The sequence below is a fragment of the Atta colombica genome, unplaced genomic scaffold, assembly GCF_001594045.1.
Source record: "Atta colombica isolate Treedump-2 unplaced genomic scaffold, Acol1.0 scaffold84, whole genome shotgun sequence".
Taxonomy (NCBI): Eukaryota; Metazoa; Arthropoda; class Insecta; order Hymenoptera; family Formicidae; genus Atta; species Atta colombica.
In genome coordinates this window covers 923,070-950,730 of record NW_017259577.1, presented here as the reverse complement: position 1 = coordinate 950,730, position 27,661 = coordinate 923,070, and the positions used below count along the sequence as shown (strand labels likewise).

At 34.8% G+C, this 27,661-nt stretch overlaps 1 protein-coding gene across 1 annotated transcript; it reads left to right on the top strand.

Moving 5' to 3' along the window:
* The first annotated feature begins 19,499 nt into the window (after positions 1-19,499).
* Positions 19,500-20,578, top strand: LOC108693030. Its single transcript, XM_018201670.1, has 3 exons — positions 19,500-19,545; positions 20,207-20,249; positions 20,314-20,578. The coding sequence occupies exons 1-3, from the start codon at positions 19,500-19,502 to the stop codon at positions 20,576-20,578; spliced, it is 354 nt and encodes a 117-aa protein (XP_018057159.1).
* The last annotated feature ends 7,083 nt before the right edge of the window (positions 20,579-27,661 follow it).

Sequence of the window (27,661 nt, the reverse complement as noted above, 5' to 3'; positions counted from 1 at the left end):
TGTGTGTGTGTGTGTGTGTGTGTGTGTGTGTGTGTGTGTGTGTGTGTGTGTATGGTATGTAAAATAGAGAAAAAAGGAAAACAGATAAACAAACTGTAAAGAAAAGGTATAAAAAAGGTATAAAAAATAATTTATAAAAAATAATTTATAAAATAAAAACTTACTGCTTATAAAACTCTTCATTTTGAATGTAAAATCTCATGGAATCATACATTCTTGGAAAGTGTATAGTAGCGATCCATCTGAACGACTGATGCAACAACATTGCCCGAGCTTTCTAAGTTTCCCTCCATCACGTATCTTCAGAAATGTATATGGAATAGTTCAACCAACAAGCAAGAGTAAAAAATGCAAGCGTTGATATGCGACAGCTTTGTTAGTGTAATAAAAGATTTTTTTTAAAGACATTCGACATGTTAATACGACATGTTCCGCGATGACATGAATATAACTTTGATACATTGCAACGTTGTCAAATAATATGTATAATATAAAATTTAAAGATTGAGATGCATTGCGATATTGTCAAATAATGCGCATAATGATATATGTCCCACCGGCTGTAGTTTTATACTCACCATAGTATTCGTGCTCTTTCTCTATCCATTGCGGTCCTATACTTATCATAGTATTTACATTCTTTTTTCTCCCGTTATAATCTCTCCCATGTTCTCTTTTCTTCTTGCTCACAATTTTATTAAATAAATATGATATTTGTTTTACGATTTTTTTAATGATATAACTTAGCAATGATTTCAATTTAGCAACTAATTATAATAATATTTTTAGTAAAAATACAAGCTGAGCGTTCCTAATTAACAAATCATTATAAATTATTATTAAGTAGCTATCAAATACTTATTGTACTACGTCGTACTACTGAACAGCTATCATATTATTAATTAATTCTAAATAACTATAGAGAAAGAAGATTCTTTTTCACTCGCGATAAGCAAAAACAGGTTTCAAAGTTACATGACAAGCAGTTAATATAGAAGGGAGTGAAAAAAATATTTTAAGATTATTGAGGAAACTCAGAAAGAAATAGAAATTAGAATTATAATTTCTTATTATTCAATTTTTATTTTAATAATTTGATTAACTTATTTGAGGAAAAATTGCGCGTCTTCTTACCATATATAATTTTAATTGCTGAATAGAAGGGAAAAAGAAGAAAGTAATTTAAAAAATTCAGTAATATATTTAAGTATCATATTACATTTTTTTATAAAATTAACATTAATTTATTTCTTACTTTAAATGTAATGCCATGTATATTATTCACATTCCATGATTGAAATTTCATCACAAACTTCACGCAATTTTTAATGCATCACATTTATTGTTAATACAATTTTGGCGTAGTAGTCACAAATTGTAGATATATATTCTCTTGCATGTGATTTTATTAAAAAGATATGGTATTTATTTTACGAGCTTTTATGATGCGATTTTACAATAGAATGATACGAGCACAATTATAATAATATTTTAATGGTATAAGACGATCTCTCTCTCTCTTTCTCTCTCTCTCTCTCTCTCTCTCTCTTCCCCCTCTCTCTCCCCCCCCCCTCTCTTTCTTAGCCGAACGCGCTTTCTTATTAAGTAATATAATACGAAGATAAAAAATGAAGAAGGAATGATGAAGAGATTAGGGAAAAGATAAATTTCTAAGAAATATATTTTTTAACATAAATTTATTTATCTAAAATTTAATGCAGCTTGTACAATATAATTTAAACCATAAAGTACTATACATTCTATAATAGAATTTTTATCATAAATTTTGTGCAAAATGTTTGCATCGCGTTTATTAGTAATACAATTTTGTCTTAAAAATGATATAAAATACTTGAATTTTTCACTAACATCATACTTATATTGACTTAATTTATATGCACGCATGCTCGACACATTGCTCGAGCTCAAATAAGAAGAATACGGTTGTTAATTTCATGTACAAGTATGTATCATACAATTTTATGTTTTTCGTACTTTAACAAGTTTTACATTCAAATCTTGAATTGCACGGTCTATGTTCACTGCTACAATATCAAATTATTGCTTAGTAATAACAATCATTTATTGTTATAATAGGATTAATTAAATTGTTGCCATATTCTGTCTCATTATTGTGATCGATCCTAAACTTTCTACATATATACAGGGTGCATCATCAAAATCCGGACAAATCGAACAATTTCTTTAAACAAAATGTTTTTAAAGAAAAATTAAATATTACAAAAAATATTTTTACATGGCACTTGGAGGATCCCTGTAAAGTACAATTATTCTGTACAATTATTCGATATATTCCTTATTAGCTTGAATGACCACCTCTATTCTCGGTCTGAAGCGTTCGCATGCACGTTGTAATGTGCGCTGTCCATGCCGACGAATGATGACGTTCAATAACATCTTCTTAATGACGTCACATTGGGATGTCGAGACTTGTGACCCTTTCAATTACGCTCCATACGTAGTAGTCCAACGGAAATTTAAATCTGGACTGGGAGGCCTGAATGGGAGCCGAGGCCAGCAACTTGACTTGTCCTGGCCTCAGAGAGCAGGCTTCTGTCGTATCTTTGATGTGTACGATTTGTATTGAAGGTCCTCCTCGGCAATTTGACCCATTGGCTCGCTTACACCAACAATCAATGCTAATTTTCGCAATGATTGTCCTGAGTCATCCGAAATCAGCGCTTTTGTTAGCCCTGAAATTGAGCCCTTTTAACGACTGTGGGGGTCCTCGCAGTGCGTTTTTTCGAGTGACTTTTCCTCGCTGGTACACTGGAACCTTCGTTGAACTGTTCTAAAGCCGTATATATTTGTCACATTATAAATGTTGATCTCGGGTATCCAAAGAACCGAATTATTTCCGTTGCTGAGCGCCCAGTGCGAAGCCCTTCGATGATCGTGGTTCTTCGATTATATTCCGCACTTGGTTTCAATATCGCGGCCATTTTGAGAATATGATTGTTTACTAAAAGGATTTTGTCGGACCAACAACAACTTCTGACGGAGGCATAATGTAGCGGAAAATTTAAATTAAAATTTATCTGGATTTTAGTGACATATATATATATAAATTCTTGTTGAAGCTTTACTTATTAGCATTTTACATTAGAAACAGAAATCTTTTATAAATAAAATTAATATTTCCTGTAATTAAATATTATAAGATAAATGTATAAGAAAAAAGAATTAAATAATAATAATGTATAATTATTATAATTAGGAAATAAAATTAAATAATTTAAAAACTATATGTAACTAATGCCGAATTAATCGTTGTATCTGTAGAAAATTTGTTATTGATCGCAATAATGAGACAGAGCTATATTTTGCAGCAAATTTTAAATTGAATTCTATTATAATAATAAATAATTGTTGTTATTAAACAATAATTTGGTATAGCAGTGAACATAGACCGTGCAAGAGCATTCGAAGAAATAATGCATTTATTTTTTAACAGTTTAGGTTGATCAACAATGTTGGTCTCTTATATCTTTAAAAAGAATTCATGACGTTTTTAAAATTACACGAGTAATGAATCTTCAAGATAATTTAGATTTTGGTAGCGAACGTTTGCACGGAACGTATTCGTTTTAACATTTTATATTTACTCATGCATTTAGAATTACATTCTTTTTTATTACGATTTGAAGATTCATATATGTAATATATTTAATGTGAAATTTACTAATGTTAAAATATAGAAGTATTACAAATTCTTCGGATTAAGTGAAAGAAATTCAGATCGTGTTGAGAGATGTCATGATACAATCGTTTTTGCATTCAATAAGAAATTACATCATAACTTATGTATTTATAAAGCATTAATTTAAAGAATCTTTAATGTAATAATAGTAAGTAATTGTAGTAAGTCTTTTTGTCTACTTACATTCAATAAGCATGACAATATTTAATAACAAATCGATTTAAGATCTCTTTGAAAAATCATTAAACACAATAACATAAAGAAAACACGCTTCTTTAATGCATGCCTAATTTGATCGTTTGAACAAGGATTTATCATTGAAAGGAAATTTATCGTGAAAAAAGTAACGATGTTGAGAAACGGAGCCATTCTCTTATAACATTTTTATATGTCCCATGTCATAGAACTTCGGACAAAATCCGAAAAGGATTTTCCTGACTGAATGCTTGTCATTATGAATTGTAATGGGAAGACAGAATGATTTCGTACAGCATGGTGAAACGCCTGATTATAATGACTGTAATTGATGTGGAAGAGAATAATGACAATAAGGCATATCATACATTAAAGGATTTAAAAAATACGAATGATTGGCTGATATACTCAATAGTGACATGATCATTGCAAACTTGATAGCAACTTATTAGCAACTTAACTATTGAAATCTTGGGTGCTGATTACGAAGATACAGATTCTTTACGTAATCTGGATATTACTAATACTGGATATTACTAATACGATGTGGAAATATGTTAAGAATTGTGCGTTACAGAATGTATTTAAAATATACAACTGGGGATCGCAATGCCAGAAAGAAATGTATCAAGTTTAAAAAATAAAGTATAAAATTGTTTTTTAAATAGATTTTGATTTCTTTTCCCGAAATTCATTTTTGAATGAGGAGCAGACAGATTTTATTGTCGTTGGCGCCGATCCCTTAGGTAAAAAAAATTCGATATCGTTAGAGTGTATTCTTATAATATATGTTAATTTGGTATCCTTCTACCACGTCGTAACTGTTCTTCAAAGTATAATGTATATAAAAAAATCTCTTCCATTTTAGGATATGTAAAAAAAATGTGAAAGGGAACATTGTTTAGAAGAGCTCCGAGCAACGTTATCGCATCAATAGTTCAGAAAACTTCAAAAGAGTTCAGACAGCTGTTGCTAATTATAAGTTCTCGGGGAAAATAAAATATCTCAAGCCATGAACTATTACGTTCAAATTCAACAGAATGAGGCCTACAAGAGACAGTAAGTTTTTTTTAATTTTGTAAAATATTTGCGTATTATATATATCTTTGCAAGATTTATTTTTACATGTTTTCTTTCTTCTTCATAGCGCATTTTCTCCCAGATTACGTAAAGAATCTGTATCTTCGTAATCAGCATCCAAGATTTCAATAGTTAAATTGCTAATAAGTTGCTATCAAGCAATGATCATGTCACTATTGAGTATATCAGCCAATCATTCGTATTTTTTAAATCCTTTAACGTATATAATATGCCTTATTGTCATTATTCTCTTCCACATCAATTGTACATCTTCGAAACCTCGCATGCTTCATATTTTGATGAGGAAATACGAGTATGTATTGATATTGGCAGCGTACAAGTTCCTGGACATTGGAATCTCATAAATAATTTTAACTTGTGCTGACAAAGGGAATGTAGTCGTAGTTCTTGACAAGTCTTATTATGAGAATAAAATGTTAGCATTCTATTTTCCGACAACAATACATCTTAATAAAAACTAACCCTTAATAAATTGTTGTAGAAAATTTAAAAACGTTGTTAAAAACATGGAAAGATTATGACTTAATTCCTCAATTCATCTATAATTTTTTAAATGCAACAGTACCAATATTATCAAGAATTTATGGATTACGCAAGATACATAAAGAAGATTGTTCGTTATGAATTATTGTATCTTCCATAGATAGTCCATTACACAACTTGGCTTCATCTTTACATAAAATATTAGATGAAAATTAGATAAAATAAACCTAATAGTTTGTTAAAAATAGTTTTCTTACAAAAGAACTATCTAAAGTAACTCTATCAGATAACTCTTTCTTAGTGTCTCTAGACTTTGTTTCTCTGTTCACCAATGTCCCATTCGATTTAATAATAAAAAATATTGGTAGGCGATGGTTATATAGACAACAACATTTCATTATCAAAGGAAAAATTTTTTAAAACTATTACCTTGATTCCACTTATTTTTGCTTTAACGACGGGTTTTATAAACAATCTTTTGGCGTTCCTATGAGATCTCCGTTATCACCAATTGCAGCAGATCTTGTGATGAAAGATTTAGAAGAATTCACAGTTGAGAATTTATCGTTGGAAAGAAATTTATTGCGAAGGAAGGCAGTGTTGAGAAAAGGAGCTATATTTCTCTCATTACATTTTTACATGCTTCATGCCGTGGAATTTCTTGACAAAATTCAATAAGTATTGCGCTTCCTGGCTGAATGCTTATCATCACGGATTGCAACGGGAAGACGGAATGATCCCGTATAACATGATGAAACGCCTGATTACAATGGCTGTAATTGCGGAGAGAATGACGATAATAAAGCTGTTATATACGTTAAAGGACATGAAAAATGCGCATGGCTGTGTGATATACTCGATAGTGACGACTTGACAATTGAGAGTCTGGATGCTTATTATGAAGATATAGATTCTTTAAGAAATCTTGATATTATTAATACTGTACGATGTAGAAAAAAAAATAAATTGTGCGTTATTTAAAATATACAACTGTTTGTCGCAATGCCAGAAAAAAAATATCAAATTTAGAAAAATAAAGTATGAGATTTTTTTTAAATGCATTTTATAATTTGGTAATTAAGAATCTATCAATAATGATAGTTGTTCAGTAGTATGTATATAGTTCAATAAATGTTCGATAGTTACTCAATAACAGTTTTAATAATGATTCGATAATTAGGAACGCTTGGCCATTTATATTTCTAAACATATTATCAGTTGCTAAATTAAAATTATTGCCGAATTATATTATTAAAAAAGCGTAAAATCAAATATCTATTTAATAAAATCGTTAATAAAATCGCAAAAGAAGAAAAAAATAGAGAGCGCAATGGGAAGAAGAGAGAGGGCAAATAATAAGTAGGACTGCACGAATGGAAGAGAGAGAACTACATCTTACAATGGATAGAAGAGAGAGACAATAGGTTAGAGAAGGAGAGAGAGAGAGAGAGAGAGAGAGAGAGAGAGAGAGAGAGAGAGAGAGAGAGAAGGAATGAAACCTCTCTTTCCCTCTAACTCGGACTCTCGGTGAGGGCCTAGCATCTGTGAGGCACTTTTCCTCCCTTACTCCCTCACACACACACACACACACACACACACACACACACACACACACACACACACACACACACACACACACACACACACGCACACATCATATATGTATACACACGAACATAGTGAGTTAGAAGCCCTATATTTGTCCTATTTCAGTACTCAAATAAATTCACCCAGTTTGTCAGTTGATACAAAATCAGAGCTCCCTTTGTCATTCTCGATCTTTCAGAAGATCTTCAATTATTCCTTTCCTTCTCCTCCTTTAGATCGCCTCTCTTTCATATCAAACAGAGACGGGGATCAGCTTTTTAGATTTTATTCCCCCCCTCCCCCCTCCAACGAAGGGGATAGACCGTTTATTTTCCTGGAAACGCCCTCCCTTACACCATTCTACACAAGCACCTAGTCCCAATGTACTCCTGCACTACTTTCCTCGCCTCCAATTCCCAATATCCCTAGTTTTCTCTTCTCTTATCCACACACATACACATACACCAATTTTGCCTGTATATGAAAATCTCTCCGAATTAAGTAAAATGCAACAAACACACACGTCCACATCTCTATAACTTTCTTAGCTTAGACAAAGCATTGTAATTTATATCAAATATAAACTGTAAAGAAACTTAGTAATAATATGTTTTTTTATAAATGTAAGTTTTATAAATGTAAGTTTATATGAAACTTAGTGATAATGTTTTTCTTTTAATAAATGTAAATTTTATATTATAAATGAAGATCCTGTCAGCTTTCATTTATTTTAAACCACCACTATTTCATTCCTTCTAATACCTGAGTTTGCACAAGATCTAATCCCATCAAAAAGATTAAGTTCCTTGACCCAAAAAGTAGGACCGACGTCGGAACAGGAACATTTTTTCGGGATGTAAACCCATATTCTGGAATCAAAAAGGTGCATATGATTCACAATTGTTCATCTCTGTGCGTATATCTATGAGATTGAGTCTAAACGTTCTTCCATACTCTCTCCATTCTCCCTCACTGTCTCCTTGATCAAATTCTCAATTTAAACGTAATAGCCATATTATAGAGATTTTTTTTTAATATATATATACACAGCAAAAAATATTTGTACAATGAAATTTATTATAAAAAAAGTCTTATTTGTAGAAAATAAACATTAATTAGCAATTTTATACAATGAATACATTCTGTTCTAACATAAATAAACGAGCTTCGTATGTATTCTTGATTTTAGAAGCTAAAAATTTCTTGTCTATACGAATACTTTTTGAGCATTTAAACAATACAATTATTAATTTTCACTTATTTTTCAGATAATATATTTTGTATAATTAATACTAATATTTTTGATATATATATAATTTTAAGAAATATAGTCTATTTTATTCTTTAGGAATTGTTAATTATCCAACAGAAAGTGATCATCAATTAAACATTGAATCGACATCAAATTAAGTTGAAATCATCATATTTATATCGATTTGACATCAATTCGACTCATTTCTCGCTGGATAATATTTATTTTTTAAAAATATAGTTTTTTAAAAAAATATTTTCTCTGTACGAATACTTTTTGCACTTACTGTATAAATGTATTAAGTACAACTTCGCTTCCGCCGTTTTCCTATAGATGACTTTAGCGGTAAGTGGTGGTCGAAATAAATAAATCATAGACGTCATACAATAAACTTGGGCATCTGTCAACATAAAAACATTAGTCGATTTGTGTCTGCATCATAAAGTTATTCTCGATTGAAAATGTCAGTTTACGAGCCAAATTCTCGTCATTTGCGGGAGGTTTTAATTTTTTGCTTCAATATGAAGAAATCTGCGGCTGAGGCTCATCGAATGCTCTCAAATACTTATGGTGAGGCCGCTATTAGTGAAAGAACGTGTCGTGAGTGGTTTCAACGCTTCAAGAACGGTGATTTTGACGTCTAAGGTTATGCTTTGTATTTGGTGGGACCAGCTCGGCGTAGTGTATTATGAACTGTTAAAACCGACTGAAACAATCACAGGCGATCAGTATCGAACGCAATTGATGCATTTGAGCCGAGCATTGAAAGACAAACGGCCGCAATACGAGAGACACGTGATTTAATATTTATAAAGTGATTTTGCAGCATGACAATGCTCGACCCCATGTTGCGAAAGTGGTCAAGACATACTTGGAAACGTTGAAATGGGAAGTCCTACCCCACCCGCCGTATTCTCCAGACGTTGCTCCCTCTGATTATCACTTGTTTCGATCAATGGCACACGGCCTGGCTGACCAGCACTTCCGGTCTTATGAAGAAGTAAAAAATTGAATCGATTCGTGGATAGCCTCAAAAGATGACCAATTTTTTCGACGCGGGATTCGTACGCTACCCGAAAGATGGGAAAGTAGTGGCCAGCGATGGACAATACTTTGAATCATAAATATATAACCAGTTTTTTACAATAAAGCCTCGAATTTCGGAAAAAAACGGCGGAAACAAAGTTGTACACCTAATATAATAAATATTTGTAAATAATTATAAATTTTACATTTAGAATCCTGATGCTAATAAGAATACAGAATGACAGATACAGTCAGATACAGATTATTAAAATATTAATTGGAAAAAAAAGTTCGAATGATACTATTTCAGTATCTTCAAACTCAGTTGAAAGGATACATGAGCAGGTATATGAGCATTTTTTGTGGATTTTCGAACTTTAATTCGATTTGATTTTAAACAGAAAATTCCTCTGCAAGTTGTGATTTTTTTCAATTCATATGCTGATAGGTAGAATTTGAAGGAATTTATAATTCAATGCAATTCAGCTTCCAAGACATTTTATGCTGTAAAAGACAGTTCTATGTTTTTAAAAGATGATTCAGATGAAATGATGTATGTATGAATTAAAGTCATTTTATTTTTGAGAATATCTTTTTATTATTATTCACAATGTTTTTAGGAGAACTCTTCAAATAACATATTCAATTCTGATGATGTGTAAGTAATTACAGTAGATTGCAAAATCGAGAAATAAATGAATTTTGTAATGAATTAGCCCTCTATGAAAATTTAAAGTATAATGCTCAACTTTAGCAAAATATTCATAATGAAAAAAATTATGAGAATCAACAGCAGCATAGAAATGACGAGGTGAAAATATCTTTTTGGATGTGTGAAAAGCATTGCATTAAAATACTTAAGTTACTAATTTTAAAGGAAATATTGAAGTTATTTCTTTTTTTATAAGTGAGATTGTTTTTCTAATATATATTACCCTGGAAAGCTGATATCAAAATGATATCAAAATGAAGTAGCTTGCTGTCTGGATAGTTAATATTTTAGAATATTCCAACAATGTTGCAACAACATTGCGTTGAAATGTTCCATAATGTTTCTTGCTTACTGAGATGTATGTATAGATATGTATATTACAGAAAAATAGAAAGATAGAAGTCCCTTGTATAATGGAGCTCAAATATCTGCAGAGGAAAGTAATATTTTAGTTATGAGCTTTATCATTAAATGGGATTTGGAAGATAAAGGAGTCGAACATCTTTTACAACTAATCGATTGTCATATGCATGTATCTTTACTGAGTTTAAAATACTTGTTCTTAAAAAAATTTCCTACTTCTCCCTCTATGAAAATAACATATGTTTGTCCTGAATGTTCAAATTTACTGTCTCCGAATATTGACAAAGGAATTGAATGCTTATGTGATCATTACAATTCTATGAAAAATCTGAAAGATGATGGTAATTTCTTCCTTTATGTATTAGTGATTAGATACAGCAAATTATGAGCAATAGTGAACTTGTAAATCCATTAAAAAGAGTGTCAAGAAAATGATGTAGTTAATGGTAAAGTTTATAAACGTCTTAGAAATAAAGGTGTTATTTACGTTACACATATAACATTATAATGGAACACATGGAGTAAAATCATTTAAATCTTCTAATCTAAATGTATGGCCTTCTAATCTAAGTGCATAACCTAAGTGTAAGGCAAGTTTGCATTAATGAACTGCCTTTCAATATTCGCAGGGATAATATGCTTTTCAGTGGATTATATTAAAAGTAAAGCCAGTAATAAATACATTTATGAAACCATTTGTAGATGAGTTGGAAAGTTTACACACAGAGAATATTGTTTGTAATGTTTCTAGAAGAGAATACCTTGTAAATATAAGTTCATATATTATTATTGTCAATAGACTCTGTAGCTCGACCAAAACTGCAAGGAATAATGCAGTTCAATGAAAAGTACGGATGCTCATTTTGTCTGCATCGTAGCAAACGAATAAAAAAAAGAGAAGAGGTAGTGCTAGGATGTATATTAGAAGCGTAGGGAAGTTAAAGTCCACAGAGCAACATTAAGAACTTTAGAAATTAGATGATTACATGATTACATTAGATGATTAGATGATTATAATAATACACAGAAAATAATATACAGAAAAAATAATACATTAGAAAAAAAATCACATTCAAAGTGAAAGTATTTTATTATTGTTGCCCATATTTAATATTATTTGATCCTTTATATTCCGGATTATATGCATGCTTTTGTTGAAGTAGTAACGACTTTTCTGAAATATTGGACTAATTATAAAAACAAAGATAAGGATTATTATTTGAACAGTAATAAGAAAAAAATTTTGAATGACAGAATTCAGTCAATAAAGTCACTAGTAAAAATAACAAGACCTCCACGGAAAATTGATGAGTTCAATATATGAAAGGAATCTGAGTTACGTAGTTTCCTCTGTATTATTCCTTAGTATGCTTGAAGGAACTTATACCGTTCAAGTGAACTTGAAGCATAGTTCTTTTTGTGTACAGTATGACAATTTTTCTCAAAGAAAAAATTGATAACTATGAATTTGAAAATGCTACAGCTGCTCTGATCAAATTTGTTGATAATATTATAATTGTTTATCCAGATTGTTATTCATTATATACTTTTAATACTCATCTGTTGCTTCACATGCCAAAGGTAGTAAAGGACTTTGGAGGACTTTGGGTTTCTTCTACATTTTCTTTTGAACATTTTAATGAAGTTTTGGCATATCTTATAAAAGGAACATGCAGTGTATCTCAAATGTTGCTCTTTTTTACGATTATGTTTCACATTTAAGTACAATAACTTTTATCGTAATGTTCTCAGTCAGAAAAAAAATTATATGAATCTATTATGGAAAAACTATTCCAGTCATAATCTGTCTTGTATCCAATATTTTAAGCTTCTTGAAGCTATTTGGAGCTTCGGAAAATTATTCTCTGTCTTTAGTGGAAAAGAATATACAATTTATTCAGGAATATCTTCAAATAAATATAAAATATACTGTTCGTTTCTTTAGGCGACTATTTTTAAATTTTTTTCATTGTCTTTCATGCAAATGCCTATGGAGACTCACTGTGAGAAATAATAGTATAGCCAAAATGAATAATAGTATTTTTCTAGATATTGCACGCATTTTAATTATTGACTCAGAACAAAATAATTGTATAATATTAGGAGTTCGAAGCAAATTAGGAGAATCTTTGTTATGATAGAGAACTGAACATATCATATAACAGCATTCATACGTGTTAGAAATGGACGAATAATCTGTGACTTACCTCAAAATAAATAATATCAAAATATGTTTGTATTTCATACAGTAATGCTACATATATTATGCCATTAATTAGTCAACTTCACTAGAAAGAGATTAAGGAAAATCTTGCATATAGAGTCCATAAGGAAAGATTGCAATAAAGTCAAGTGTCCTTTCTATAATCTATTATATATACTTATATATTTTGTAACTTATTTCTCTTTACTTATACCTATTTTCTATTATATATATATTTATTAGGTGTACAACTTTGCTTCCGCCGTTTCTTTCCGAAATTCGAGGCTTTATTGTAAAAAACTGGTTATACATTTATGATTCAAAGTATTGTCCATCGCTGGCCACTACTTTCTCCCATATTTCGGGTAGCGTACGAATCCCGCGTCGAAAAAACTGGTCATCTTTTGAGGCTATCCACGAATCGATCCAATTTTTTACTTCTTCATAAGACCGAAAAAAGTGCTGGTCAGCCAGGCCGTGTGCCATTGATCGAAACAAGTGATAGTCAGAGGGAGCAACGTCTGGAGAATACGGCGGGTGGGGTAGGACTTCCCATTTCAACTCCAAGTATGTCTTGATCACTTTCGCAACATGGGGTCGAGCATCATGCTGCAAAATCACTTTATCGTATCTCTCGTTGTATTGCGGCCGTTTGTCTTTCAATTGCTTTCGATACCGATACGCCTGTGATTGTTTCAGTCGGTTTTAACAATTCATAATACACTACGTCAAGCTGGTCCCACCAAATACAGAGCACCTTGGAGCCGTGAATATTCGGTTTGGCCGTCGACGTGGAAGCATGGCCGGGAACTCCCCATGATTTTCTGCGCTTGGGATTATCGTAATGAACCCATTTTTCGTTCCCAGTCACAATGCGATGCAGAAATCCCTTCCGTCTTTGCCTTTCAAGCAGCTGTTCACAAGCAAACAAACGCCGTTCAACATCTCTCGGCTTCAATTCGTACGGCACCCAATTTCCTTGCTTCTGAATCATTCCCATGGCTTTGAGGCGTTTTGAAATGGCTTGTTGAGTCACTCCCAATGATCGTGCCAATTCTTCTTGATTTTGACACGAGTCTTGCTCAAGTAATGCCTCCAATTCTGCATCTTCGAAAACCTTCTCTCTTCCACCGCTATGCCGGTCTTCGACGTCAAAATCACCGTTCTTGAAGCATTGAAACCACTCATGACATGTTCTTTCACTAATAGCGGCCTCACCATAAGTATTTAAGAGCATTCGATGAGCCTCAGCCGCAGATTTTTTCATATTGAAGCAAAAAATTAAAACCTCCCGCAAATGACGAGAATTTGGCTCGTAAACTGACATTTTCAATCGAGAATAACTTTATGATGCAGACACAAATCGACTAATGTTTCTATGGGGTTATGTTGACAGATGCCCAAGTTTATTGTATGACGTCTATGATCTATTTATTTCGACCACCACTTACCGCTAAAGCCATTTATAGGAAAACGGCGGAAGCAAAGTTGTATACCTAATATTATATTTTTTTATAAATTCCATACATACATAAACTTTTTTTCCTTAATATCGTTATCATTTATATCAATATTTTAATTAATTGATATATGTAATTGTTATATCTCTGTTTTTTTATCATATGATAATTAATTACAATTTTTTTATTAGGCTTACATTTAATTTTTTAATCCTTGATTATTTTATAGAATATAATAGAAGTGAAAATGTGTATGTGATGATCAAATAAATGTAACCTTTATAATTGGCAATAATTTCGTAAAATGTATTGTTTTGCCGAAAAATTATATAAAAAAATGAAATATTTTTCGCAAAAAAAATGTTACTTTGTAAAATATAAAATGTATTAAAATTGAAAGGTGAATACATTCAAATGTCCTCTAAATATCTTTAAGGCATCGCAATCCTTAATAAAAATGTAACTAAAATAATATCACCTTTCAAATTCACCTTTCAATTTTAATACATTTTATATTTTACAAAATAATACATTTTTTTGCGAAAAATATTTAATTTTTATATAATTTTTCACTAAGAATTTAGGATATCCCTCGGATAAAGTGTACTGTAGTTAGAGAATACAAATTCTATAAGATGAAACAAAAATAACAAAAAAGATAATTTTAAGAATAAACTTTAAAGTACTACTAGTTTACTAAAACTATATAAGATGGATATTCTGAAAAATTTATTTTATTAGAACTTTATACTTAGAGATCAAAGATTATAGAAAAATTTTAAATTTTAATGTTAATTTAGAATTACCTAAGATTTATTGAAATTATTTTAAATATAAAATGTATCTTTTCATTCCTTATAATACCTAAAGACAATTTTAAAGTTTTTAAAACATTTGATTTGTCTAAGATTCTTTTAAAATTATTCAAATACTTTAAAATTGTTTCAATCACTTTATATTAACTTAAAAATTTTTAAACTTAACTTTTACATTTGAATGAATATTTTTAAATCTTTAACTTTTTTTAAAGTAAATTTTCCCAAGGGCTATTATTTTTACATACGCATGTATGTATTGTATACACAATACATATTCTATCTTTATACATGTTGTTAAAAATAAAATTATTTATTTATCACTACGTGCGTGCGTGCGTGCACGATTTGTAACGCGTACCGTCAACAGGTGCTACATGAATTTCATGCTTGCATTAAAGATTACGCACTCTCGAATGATTATTTAAAGGCGTGCGAAACCGCGAATTGCACAGTAGCAAAATCTGTATCTCGCGCTATGTCATCCTTCCGATATTCGAAACTTGAGCGATGAGCAGTTGCATATACCAAAGGTCGTACTTTTACGTGTGTATGACGACTACATCGAATACGTGAAGGCAAATTCGGAGGTTAAAATCTATCGTCGCTGCGACTATAATCAGCCAGCGGACACACATCGACGGTTCCGCACTTAAAATAAAGGAGCGAATATCGGAATCGCGCAGTGGTCTGTTGAAAAGTGCTTCCTTTTGAATTACGTATTTCGGGCTATCAGTTTTGCGGCCCGGGCACTCGGCTTACGAAGCGATTAGAGGTGACGCGAGCATAAATCCGCTGGACACGGCGAGAACACGACATTGCGTATTCTCAGAACAACGATCTCATCGATAGACACGCGGCAGACCGATAAAACGCTAGGACACGTCGCGAGAGATTCGATTCTGAGCGACAGAGCCGTCGCTGCTGTCGTCTGGGTAGTAATGAAGCCAAAACCAAGATCGGCATGGGCATGAAACCGAAGAAAAAGACGACGAGGAAAAAAGCGACAAAAAAGCGGACTTTCGACGGCGGACGAGGCGGTGCGTTATCATTTCTACCAATATTGATGCGCTCGAGTCCTTGATCGGCGGAGCAGCCAGCGTGGCGAAACTGATATAGACGCCAGCAAAGTCGCGCGACGTCAGCTTGAAGAACTTCAACGTCACGATCACGCGAACATAGCCGCAGACTGTATCTCGCTCTGTAAACAAATACGGATGCGGATTATATCTCGGCCATTACAAACGCGGATAAGGTGTAACTGCAAAGAAAAAAAACGCCAAAGGAAAATGCCGACTGGCGCAAGTACTAATGTGCAATTGAACGAACTTGTGAGACATATGCGCGTACTTTAGAAACGTTTTCATGCGTAACACGTTATTGACGAGCGGCGCGCGCCGAAACGCGCGAACGAAAGCGATATCGTGAATCTGGACGATGCGATGGGGCCTAGTACTCACTGAGTAGCGTACTCGAAGAGGAACAATCGCGTCGTGTACTTTGACAGCTTCGACAGGTAATCTTTGACTGGTCAAGGAATTGGTGGAATATTTCAGGAACTATGACGATAAAGTATAATCGGACATCCTATCAAATGTACGATCAGAGCTTCTGCAGATGTGTCTGCGATTTCTATAAATGATAAACGCGCGTGAATTTAAAAAACTCTTCGAGATGGTGTAAAGCTCAATATTAATCCAACGGTTTTTTCATCATGTCGTTCACGCTTATATTGAGAGGGAAGAGAACCATTTTCGCGGCGAAGTACATTCCCGCCATAGACTTGAGTGACGGTGATTTCTGACGTCTGGATTTTTCCGTCTGGCGATTTTTGGGACTTATCAAACGATATCGAAATGTGAACAAATCAAACAACAAATTTTATTTCAAAGATGACGCGAAAATTACAATTCCCAAGGATTCATAGTGCGAGACATAAATGAATTTTTGAAACGCATGATTTTACAATATATCCACACCGAGTCAAGTTTGAAACCGTTGGCGTAATGCGTAGTAACAATATTAACAACAACACCGATGATGATGATGATGATGAGAGTGAATACCTGATTACGTTGCGCATACTGCAACACGATGAGATATAAGATTAAATATGCATACAGAAACTTTGGCAAACCCAAGCATTCGATCGCTGGGATTCTCGAAGCGTATACTGCGACCACGAAGATGACATGTCGATCAATATAATGAACGTAAATGTTATTCGCGTAGAGTGTGATGTGACAGCGGGCGCGTACAGCAACGACAAAAGCACACACATGATACACGAATTTTCGCTGAGTCCACGCTCGTTTTTATATCCACCAGGATATAAAAATCAGAGAGGTTGGCACAGATCATTTATCTGCCGATCATCGCACGGAGCATTATCTAACGATACGCATCGTCGATCAGAATGGACGATTACTCGATTTTCGAGGAGAAGAGAGATAGCACGTATGACGACGAAAGTGATAATATGAGCGTGAGATGCTCGTGTTAATCGGAGCGCACGCAGAGAGATAACGCATTCTTTACAAGGCCGGTAATGTCACAGCTCGATAACACTCGTTCATTCAATTGCATCAGGAAGAAGAAGCTCAGCGTGTCGAACGTTACATTTTTAAAGTCTTTCGGATTCAACGCAACATATGAGATGACTGATATCCTAAACAAAGATGAGCTGGTCTTCGACGATCATATCGTCAAGACCATTTCGATTGAAATTCACATGTATAATCCGTTCGCCAACACAATGTTCGGATACAGCGACGAGATAATACTCATACAGCAAGAGGATCTGTACACTACCGAAAGTTTTCTATACGTCGAGGAAAAATTGTCAAAGAACAAAGGATCCAGGGTGCTAACCTGGCATTGGGAAATAATTGCGTCGCATTCATATTCGATGAAATTCAATATAAACTCAACGGTGTGAAGATTAACCGTAACAAAAATGTGGGTATAACTAGCACGCTTAAAAACTATGCAACAGTGTTATCTGACAGAAAGTGATTCTGCGAAATGCTGGGATGCGCAGATTATTGCGGCCGGTTACTTTAATTTTTGTGTACCGCTCTACGTACCGCTGGGATTTTGCGAAGAGTATAAATGCGTGTTGATCAACGTTTGTCACGAATTAATTTTAATACGAGCGCGCAATAATTATCTGACAATAATTGTCTTGACAGGAGATCCGGCGACAGAGCCAACGCTCGAAATATTCAAAGTACAATGACGAATGCCGCACGTATTATTAAGCGAGATAAATAAGCTCGATGTTGTGCTTTCGAGAGCGGACGATATTTAAGCATAGCTTTTCGCTCGTGGGATCTGTACGAGATCTTTCCACTCTTGCAGAACACAATCAAGCATTCGTGAGCTATCAAGATATCTACTCAGCTCGAGAAGCCACGTCATTTTCGTTATGCAAACAAGTGGAAAATATCATGTCCGAAGATATAAATCAATTTCGACGATAAATTAACCAATCTCGATTATACCAATCGAATTAACGAAACTCTATCTGAATTCAGAATGTTATCCGTACGATGACTTGAATCTGGATTTTGACAAAAACAGATGTGCGATTCTGTACGACTTGTACGCACGTTTTTGCAAGGGCTATTACATACAAATATCTCGAGCCGAGTCTCACCTTTATGACTTTTTTACATAATGGCCCGTTCGATTATCAATTGTTCCCGACAGAACGAATGGTCAAGAATGACATTGTGTGATTAGTCTTTGAATGTAAGAAGAATGTGTCGATAAATACAACAGCCTATTGTCATCATACACACGATCGCGTAATTCAGTATAATCCATTGACTAATGTTGTGCGCAAAATCACCTAAGTGCACTTCCGACACGATATAAAATCTACGATACGTTGCAATCGAACGAAATCTTCTCGATAATACGTGCCAATGTTCGTGGATCTGCAAGGGGATTTATCGTTAACAAGAAATTTCTCGTGAAGGAAGTGATGGTGCTGAAACAGGGGACCGTTCTCAGGCATTATATTTTTATGAGTCCCGTGGAAATGGACTCCATGGACAAGATTCGACAGGTCTTGTGCTTCCTGATTGAGTGCTTACCACCATAGATTGCGATGGGAGGATGATATGGTCTCGTACAGCGAGGTGAACGCCTAATCACGGCGATTGTATTTGAAGATGATGCTATTATGTACATTAAGAGATGCGAAACGAACGTGGCTGTGGAACTTGCTTCTAGACGATGAGCGAGAACGCATGTAGATCGAGATTTTGAATGTAATTTACGTAGAAGATATGGAATCTTTAACTAATCTGGATGTTGCTGGATGTTACTATGTAATGGACAACATGTTAAGAATTATACATTACAAAATGTATTGAAAATGTATAACTGGTGGTTACAAAAAAATTTTTTAATAAAAATACGTTAATGTATTTATTACGTTAATGTATTTATTTCTTTTTCCTTTTTTTTTTGTAACATGTAAGTTTATGTATGTAAGCGGACATAACGTTTGTTTGACCTGTTTACATAATGAAAATGACGTAGCGTGGCTTCTTGAGCTGGGTAGCCGTCTTGATGGCCCATGAATGCTTGATTGTGCTCTGCAAGAACATGTGTGAATGTATGTATGTATGAAAGTATGTGTAAATGTATGTATGAACATGTGTATATATGAACGTATGTATGTATGTATGTATGTATAAACGTATGTATGTATGTATGTATCCGAAAACATCGACGCTTCTGTTAAACGCGTCGCGCCATGTTCGATCTGACAGTACATATGGTACATGCAATGTATAGGCAGTATAAGCTTTTTTCATTCAATCGTAAGCTTCAGTTACGAGCGTTAAGACATGGACCAAGTAGAAGAATATATATCGAATATATTCTTCGAAATCGATCGAGCAAAAAGAGCCGTCTCTTGTCATTAAGTCCACCAAATTCACCATCGAAAGAAAAAACGAGATCTTGGGAATGTCCAGCGGAAAAAGCATCAATATCGTCAACGTGCTCATTATCAGCGTCATCAATGTTAACGAAATATAAACCATAAAGTATAAACCATAAAGTATAAACGTTGATAAACTCGCAAACAAAGAAAATACGTAGCTGCGAAAGCTGCAATAAATGTGTCGCGACACGTTCGCAATTCTTAGAAAGAGGGGAGGAGTTCCCCCTCTTCGATTCTAGAAGTTTTATCATACGTTACAATTTATGCGGATGCAATCAGTCTTGCGATTCTCGATACTTGTAACGGTTGAAAATATATTTCTCTAAAGACAGCAACGTATCGTATGAAACGGAGAAGGACTGCAGTAACATGTAAGTTTTCAACGTTCTATACACAAAAGGAACGTTTTTTTTTGAATATTACGTACATACACAGCGTGGAGCATCGCGTGGTGCATTTACTGAACAAACGTTACGATCTGACAGTTATGGGCTACAAGTATTTGGAAATTGGAATTAACGTTGACCGAGTTACGTGGAGATCGCTCTGGGAGATCATCATGGATACGAACTGTCTCTCGAAACGTGGAAGGGCCTCTACGAGCAACGATGGAATATTTACAAGAGAGAATATTTATAAGCTGCGAAACAAATACAAGGACAATTTTATAAGCGTTGTACTGCTAACCGTCAGAGTTTGACGGTTGAATGATGTTACGCTTGTACATCTCGATTCTTCATCCATACGCATTACAATGACTGAAACGTTACGACGGATGTTTGAGTTTTATGGATGTATCAATCAAATCAAAAAACAATTAAACTGACTCGTTGATATGGTCGATGTCAAATATACGCAATTCTTCAATAATTGCATTCAAAGACGCTATACGCGATAACAACATCTTCAGTGGACATCAACTCGATTGCGAGTTATTGGCTTTAAGTTTTTAATACGTACCAAAATGACAAGTAAATATACATTTTATTACTAATCGGAAGCAGGTACTTAAAATTCGATTTAAAATTAACTAAGTTAAATTAAATTAAATTAAATTAAATTAAAATACCTGCTTATAAATATTGTAAGATCTGTATATTGTAAGATCTGTATATTGTAAAACTACATTATATATAAAAATAAACGCATATTTAAACTATATATCTGGGTGTATGGCATTATTAATTCCTTTCTAATTATTAGCAGCGCTATCATATTATGCGCGCCACATCTTCGATGGTACTGTCACGCTCATATTAAGTGTTCGCTCTATTTAAGTTTTTAAATAAAAAAATCATATGATAAAATATTTTTGCGTGCGACAAGAAAATTCAAAACAGCGACCAGATGATGACACATAAGAGGAAGAGAGACAGTAAATATATGGTAAGTGTATGCAAGCCTTTGTTACTGATGCATCTTTGGGAAGGACGGCAGGCGGCGGCGGTGAAAAATATGGAAGGCACAACGAAATGCGTCATCACGCATATTATGTAATCAATCGATCGGGGTCCTATATTTATGTAAACAGCACCAGGATTTCGCAGCGCCTTCTGTCTCCTACCCCGCGCCCACGAGTACTCTCCGCGCCCTCCGCCTCCCTCAGAGGACCAGAGTTAAAACTCGTGTTACTATACTACTTTGCAGCTAGTTGAGCAGGTTCAACAGATTTGCGCGTATAAGATGCTTCGTATCTTTGCGTACGTCACAGATTGAAGCAGTCGACGTATCGCAAAGTACTCTCTGATTGCGTCTTGCTTATCGCACATCAGCGAAGACAAAAATGGAATTTAGAAGCGCCTCGTTCAGTGGTATTACATCATTATTATTGGAGAATGTAAAATAACTAATTTCTTCAACTGGTACTAATAAATTCGCCAAGTATCGATATTTTGACTGTTGCAACGATTTCACGAGTATACGTACACGTTCTCGAAACGTATGCATGTGAACTTTTCAGCAAACTTATCAATACATTTGTTTTGCTGCAGTTCCATGGACCGCAAATGATTTCGCATATATAGAAATCGGCAACAATGTGTCAAACTATGCAGTGACACATGTCAAGAATATACTTTGATCATATCAAACCTTCTTTTTATCTATGGGATTGGCGCCGACATCAAGAATAAAGTTTGTCTGTTCTCATTCTCTTCTTAAAAATGCATTTTGGACAGTATATCAATGTGGAATTTACTTATCTTAACAACCGTAGATACGAAATCACATTACTTTTCAAACATATTTCAAACAACTTCAAATTATACAACTCATATCGTAAGAATGCACTCTGACGAACGTTTTTATCTATGGATTCGACGCCAATAATAATAATAAAATTTTATCTATTTCCATGCTTTCTTTCCAAAAATATTTCGACTTATCTTTTCGACTACGATAAAAAAAATCATCCCTTCGGAAACATGTTCAAACATATTAGAACATGTTAGAGCATGCAGCATACCAAAAAATGATTCATCTTCGGTATGGTATAAAACGAAAAGATTTCTTTTTAGGAGCACATATTTTTGCTAGCAGTCGAGTTTAGAGTTTTCTTCAACGTTATATTGATGTTACATCAGTATGTTTAATGGAAAAAATGGATTTTGCACCTCACGATGAAGGATGAAGTGATAAGCGAAGGAATAAATTCATATGATAATAAATATCAATATGAAGAAATTTCTGACTAGAAAATGTCCAATGAAGATCATGCTCTGTCAAATGATTTGTTTCGGCAGTGACATGGAAAACGATGATGATATAATAAATATATCGAGATTTAAATCGAGCTCAAGTATTAGGTATACAACTTTGCTTCCGCCGTTTTTTTTCGAAATTCGAGGTTTTATTGTAAAAAACTGGTTATACATTTATGATTCAAAGTATTGTCCATCGCTGGCCACTACTTTTTCCCATCTTTTGGGTAGCGTACGAATCCCGCGTCGAAAAAACTGATACTGAAAGAACTGATCATCTTTTGAGGCTATCTACGAATCGATCCAATTTTTTATTTCTTCATAAGACCGGAAGTGTTGGTCAGCCAGGCCGTGTGCCATTGATCGAAACAAGTGATAGTCAGAGGGAGCAACGTCTGGAGAATACGGCGGGTGGGGTAGGACTTCCCATTTCAACGTTTCCAAGTATGTCTTGACCACTTTCGCAACATGGGGTCGAGCATTGTCATGCTGCAAAATCACTTTATCGTATCTCTCGTATTGCGGCCGTTTGTCTTTCAATTGCTTTCGATACCGATCGCCTGTGATTGTTTCAGTCGGTTTTAACAATTAATAATATATTCGACTACGTCGAGCTGGTCCCACCAAATACAGAGCATGACCTTGGACGTCAAAATCACCGTTCTTGAAGCGTTGAAACCACTCACGACACGTTCTTTCACTAATAGTGGCCTCACCATAAGTATTTGAGAGCATTCGATGAGCCTCAGCCGCAGATTTCTTCATATTGAAGCAAAAAATTAAAACCTCCCGCAAATGACGAGAATTTGGCTCGTAAACTGACATTTTCAATCGAGAATAACTTTATGATGCAGACACAAATCGATTAATGTTTCTATGGGGTTATGTTGACAAATGCCCAAGTTTATTGTATGACGTCTATGATCTATTTATTTCGACCACCACTTACCGCTAAAGCCATCTACAGGAAAACGGCGGAAGCAAAGTTGTACACCTAATAAATACCTTACGTCCTGTAAAAAAGAGCTGCATTGAATTCTATTACATTGGAAGATGCACTCAGATGGAAGATACACTCATGGAAGATATTGCTCATCATGCATCGAGAGTAAGAATAAACGATCAATTTCAAGTCTTCGTGCCGTATCGAAAACGTGCCGACGTATGTGCAATTCTCGAAGGATATTCCTGTTTGGAATGTTTCCTTTATCAAATAATGCTGTGTAATATATGTCTATTTGTATACAGTGGTACAAGAAAAGTGAGTGATATGAAAGTTTTGTCAAAAATACAAAAAAATATATTAAAAATATACATTTTCTCGAAGCTTTTTTAATGAAAAGACTGTGAAAAAGAGGATATTATAATATGGAGCAAACGGAGCATAATCTAAAACAAGCCGCTCAATTGAATACGCGAGAAGAATTTTTTGCGTGGGAATAACGATGCAACGATTTCATCGAATTGGAAGAACAGAACTGTGTCAAACGTCCAATTATTAATTGGTATTAAACAATCGTTAATTGCTCGTATCGCGCGACTCGAAAGATTTTAAAGATTCAGTGCGTGATCGTTTTGCAAGTGGGTGCCGAGTACAGTGCGGGACTCCGATGGCGCGAGATACGGCGTTTGAAAGCCGTATACTGACCGGTGTCGTAATAAACTCCAGGCACATCGAGTCTCGCTAACCTTCCTCGAAGACGCGAGTGAAATTGTGCTGGAACGTGTACAAGACGTTATGCAGAGATATAATAATATTAAATTAAGCACTGTATTCAATGGTGAATTCATATCGGGTAATAAACGTGCGAATAAAAATGTAAACACGAGAAATTATTACTCTTTCGAATGTCCGATCTAGAAGAATAGTACGCGTCACGCGTGATTAAGCCTATTCTAGCATCATTGGAGGAATTCCAGGAGCGTGATAGCGGGTGGACGCTGTCGCCTATCTTGAATTTAACTGTTAACGTGAACAAGTACAATCCATTGCACGTGGGTTGTCACATTGTCTTACCGAGAAAAATTAAAATGAAGAGAGCGATGGTCAATGTACAATCCTTGGGAAATGCGTGTTTCGCGTGGTCAGTGATTACCGCTTTACATCCTGAAGAAACTAGAAGTCATCATAGCCTCACTATAATCGTATCGTACTAAATCTCCAAGATATTGTGTTCTCGATGACGTTGAATCAAATAAAAAAATTTAAGAATCTCAACGACATTTCAATCAACGTATACAGTAACGAGGAATATAATAAAATTCTTCCACTGCGGCTCATCAATCGGAAGAGGGACAAGCACGTAAACCTCTTGTACGTGGAGGATACGCGGGATGATAATGGGGCATTTTGCATGGATCAAGGATTTCTTGCCTTGTCAGCTCACAACTCAATAAAAAAGAGCATAAAAAATACTTTTGTGACAGGTATGTATATACATTTAATAAAAAAAAAGATATAAATATTTTTAGCAACATTGTTTTTTATAAATAATAATAATTTTTATATATTAGGTGTACAACTTTGCTTCCGCCGTTTTTCTATAGATGGCTTTAGCGGTAAGTGGTGGTCGAAATAAATAGATCATAGACGTCATACAATAAACTTGGGCATCTGTCAACATAATCCCATAGAAACATTAGTCGATTTGTGTCTGCATCATAAAGTTATTCTCGATTGAAAATGTCAGTTTACGAGCCAAATTCTCGTCATTTGCGGGAGGTTTTAATTTTTTGCTTCAATATGAAAAAATCTGCGGCTGAGGCTCATCGAATGCTCTTAAATACTTATGAGGCCACTATTAGTGAAAGAACGTGTCGTGAGTGGTTTCAACGCTTCAAGAACGATGATTTTGATGTCCAAGGTCATGCTCTGTATTTGGTGGGACCAGCTCGGCGTAATGTATTATGAACTGTTAAAACTGACTGAAACAATCACAGGCGATCGGTATCGAACGCAATTGATGCGTTTGAGCCGAGCATTGAAAGACAAACGGCCGCAATACAACGAGAGACACGATAAAGTGATTTTGCAGCATGACAATACTCGACCCCATGTTGCGAAAGTAGTCAAGACATACTTGGAAACGTTGAAATGGGAAGTCCTACCCCACCCGCCGTATTCTCCAGACGTTGCTCCCTCTGACTATCACTTGTTTCGATCAATGGCACACGGCCTGGCTGATCAGCACTTCCGGTCTTATGAAGAAGTAAAAAATTGGATCGATTCGTGGATAGCCTCAAAAGATGACCAGTTTTTTCGACGCGGGATTCGTACGCTACCCGAAAGATGGGAGAAAGTAGTGGCCAGCGATGGACAATACTTTGAATCATAAATGTATAACCAGTTTTTTACAATAAAACCTCGAATTTCGGAAAAAAACGGCGGAAGCAAAGTTGAACCTAATAGCAACATCCAGATTAATTAAAGACATTTCATGTCTTCCTCCATGTAAACTGCATCCAAGGTCTCTATGTACCATATATGCGTTCTCGCTCATCGTCTAAAAACAAGTTCCATGTTCGTTTCTCATGTCCCATAATGTACACGATAATCATGTTCAAATACAGCTGTCGTGATCAAACGTTTCGCCTCGTTGTACGGGACCATCCCGTCCTCCTATCGCAATCCATGGTGATAAGCACTCAACCAGGAAGTGCAAGACCTGTCGGATCTTGTCAAAAATTTCCATGACACGGGACTCGTAAAAATGTAATGTGAGAACGGTCCTCTGTTTCAACACCACTACTTTCTTCACAATAAATTTCTTGTTAACGATGAATCCTTGTAGATCAAACGTTGGCACGAGTATGTTGTTGAGAAGTTTGCGGCCGATTACGATCGAATGTGACGTATCGTAGATTTTATATCATGGAAGTGTGCTTAGCTGATTTTGCGCACAACGTTGGTCAATGGATTATACTGAACCACACGATCGTGAATGATGAGACAATAGGCTATTGTATTTGCGGGCACATTCTCCTTACATTCGAAGTCTAATCGCACGTCCACGGTGTCACTCTTGACCGATTCGTTTTATTGAGAGCAATCGATGATCATGAATGGGCCATTATGTAAAAATGTCATAAAGGTGAGACTCGGCTCGAGATACTCGTATCTGTAATAGCCCTTGCAGAAATGCGCGTACAAGTCGTACAGAATCGTACATCTGTTTTTATCAAAATCCAGATTCAAATCATCATACGGATAACATTCCGAATTCAGGTAGAGTTTCGCATTGGTTAATTTGCAATCGTCGAATCGACTTATATCTTCAAACATTTTTTTCGATCTGTTTGCATAGCGAAAATGATGTAGCGCGGCTTCTCGAGCTGAGTAGCCCTCTTGATGGCCCACAAATGTTTGATTGTGCTTTGCAAGAGCGGAAACTCGTACAGATCCCATGAGCGAAAAGCCATGCTCAGATATCGTCCGCTTTCCAAAGCGCGTATCATCGACAGCTTATTTATCTCGCTCAATAACACGTGCGGCATTCGCCATTGTACTTTGAATAATTCAAGCGTTGGTTCTGTTGCCGGATCTTCCGTCAGACAATTGTTGTCGTTGCGCGCTCGTATTAAAATCAACTTGTGACGAGCGTTGATCACCACGCGTTTGTAATCTTTGCAAAATCCCAGCAGTATGTAGAGCGGTACACAGAAATTAAAATATCCAGTCGCAATAGTCTGCGCATCCCAGCCGGCATTTCGCAGAATCACGCTTCTATCGAATGATACTGTTACATAGTTTTTGAGCGTATAGTTATGCTCATGTTTCTGTTATCAATCTCCACACCATTGTTCATATCGAATCTCAGCAAATGAATGCGATACAATTATTTCCCAATGTCACGTGATCACTCTGGACCACTTTGTTCTTCGTCAGTTTTCCCTCGTACAGAAAGCTTTCATATGGCAGTGTGTACAGATCCAGTATGGGTATTCTTATTTCGTTGCTGTACGAACGTTGTGTTGGTGAACGGGCTGTACATGTGATCTCAATCTTGACGCTGCGATCATCGAAGATCGGCTCGTCTTTAGGATATTAGTCATCTCAAATGTTGCGCACCGCGAATTCCAAAGAC

Bases quoted from the DNA above. Each gene is read 5' to 3' on its own strand.
- LOC108693030 (XM_018201670.1), top strand. From the start codon at position 19,500: ATGGCCCATGAATGCTTGATTGTGCTCTGCAAGAACATGTGTGAAT. The intron at 19,546-20,206 runs GTATGTATGTAT...ATTTCTCTAAAG, and splicing joins CTGCAAGAACATGTGTGAAT to ACAGCAACGTATCGTATGAA. The intron at 20,250-20,313 runs GTAAGTTTTCAA...GTACATACACAG, and splicing joins GAGAAGGACTGCAGTAACAT to CGTGGAGCATCGCGTGGTGC.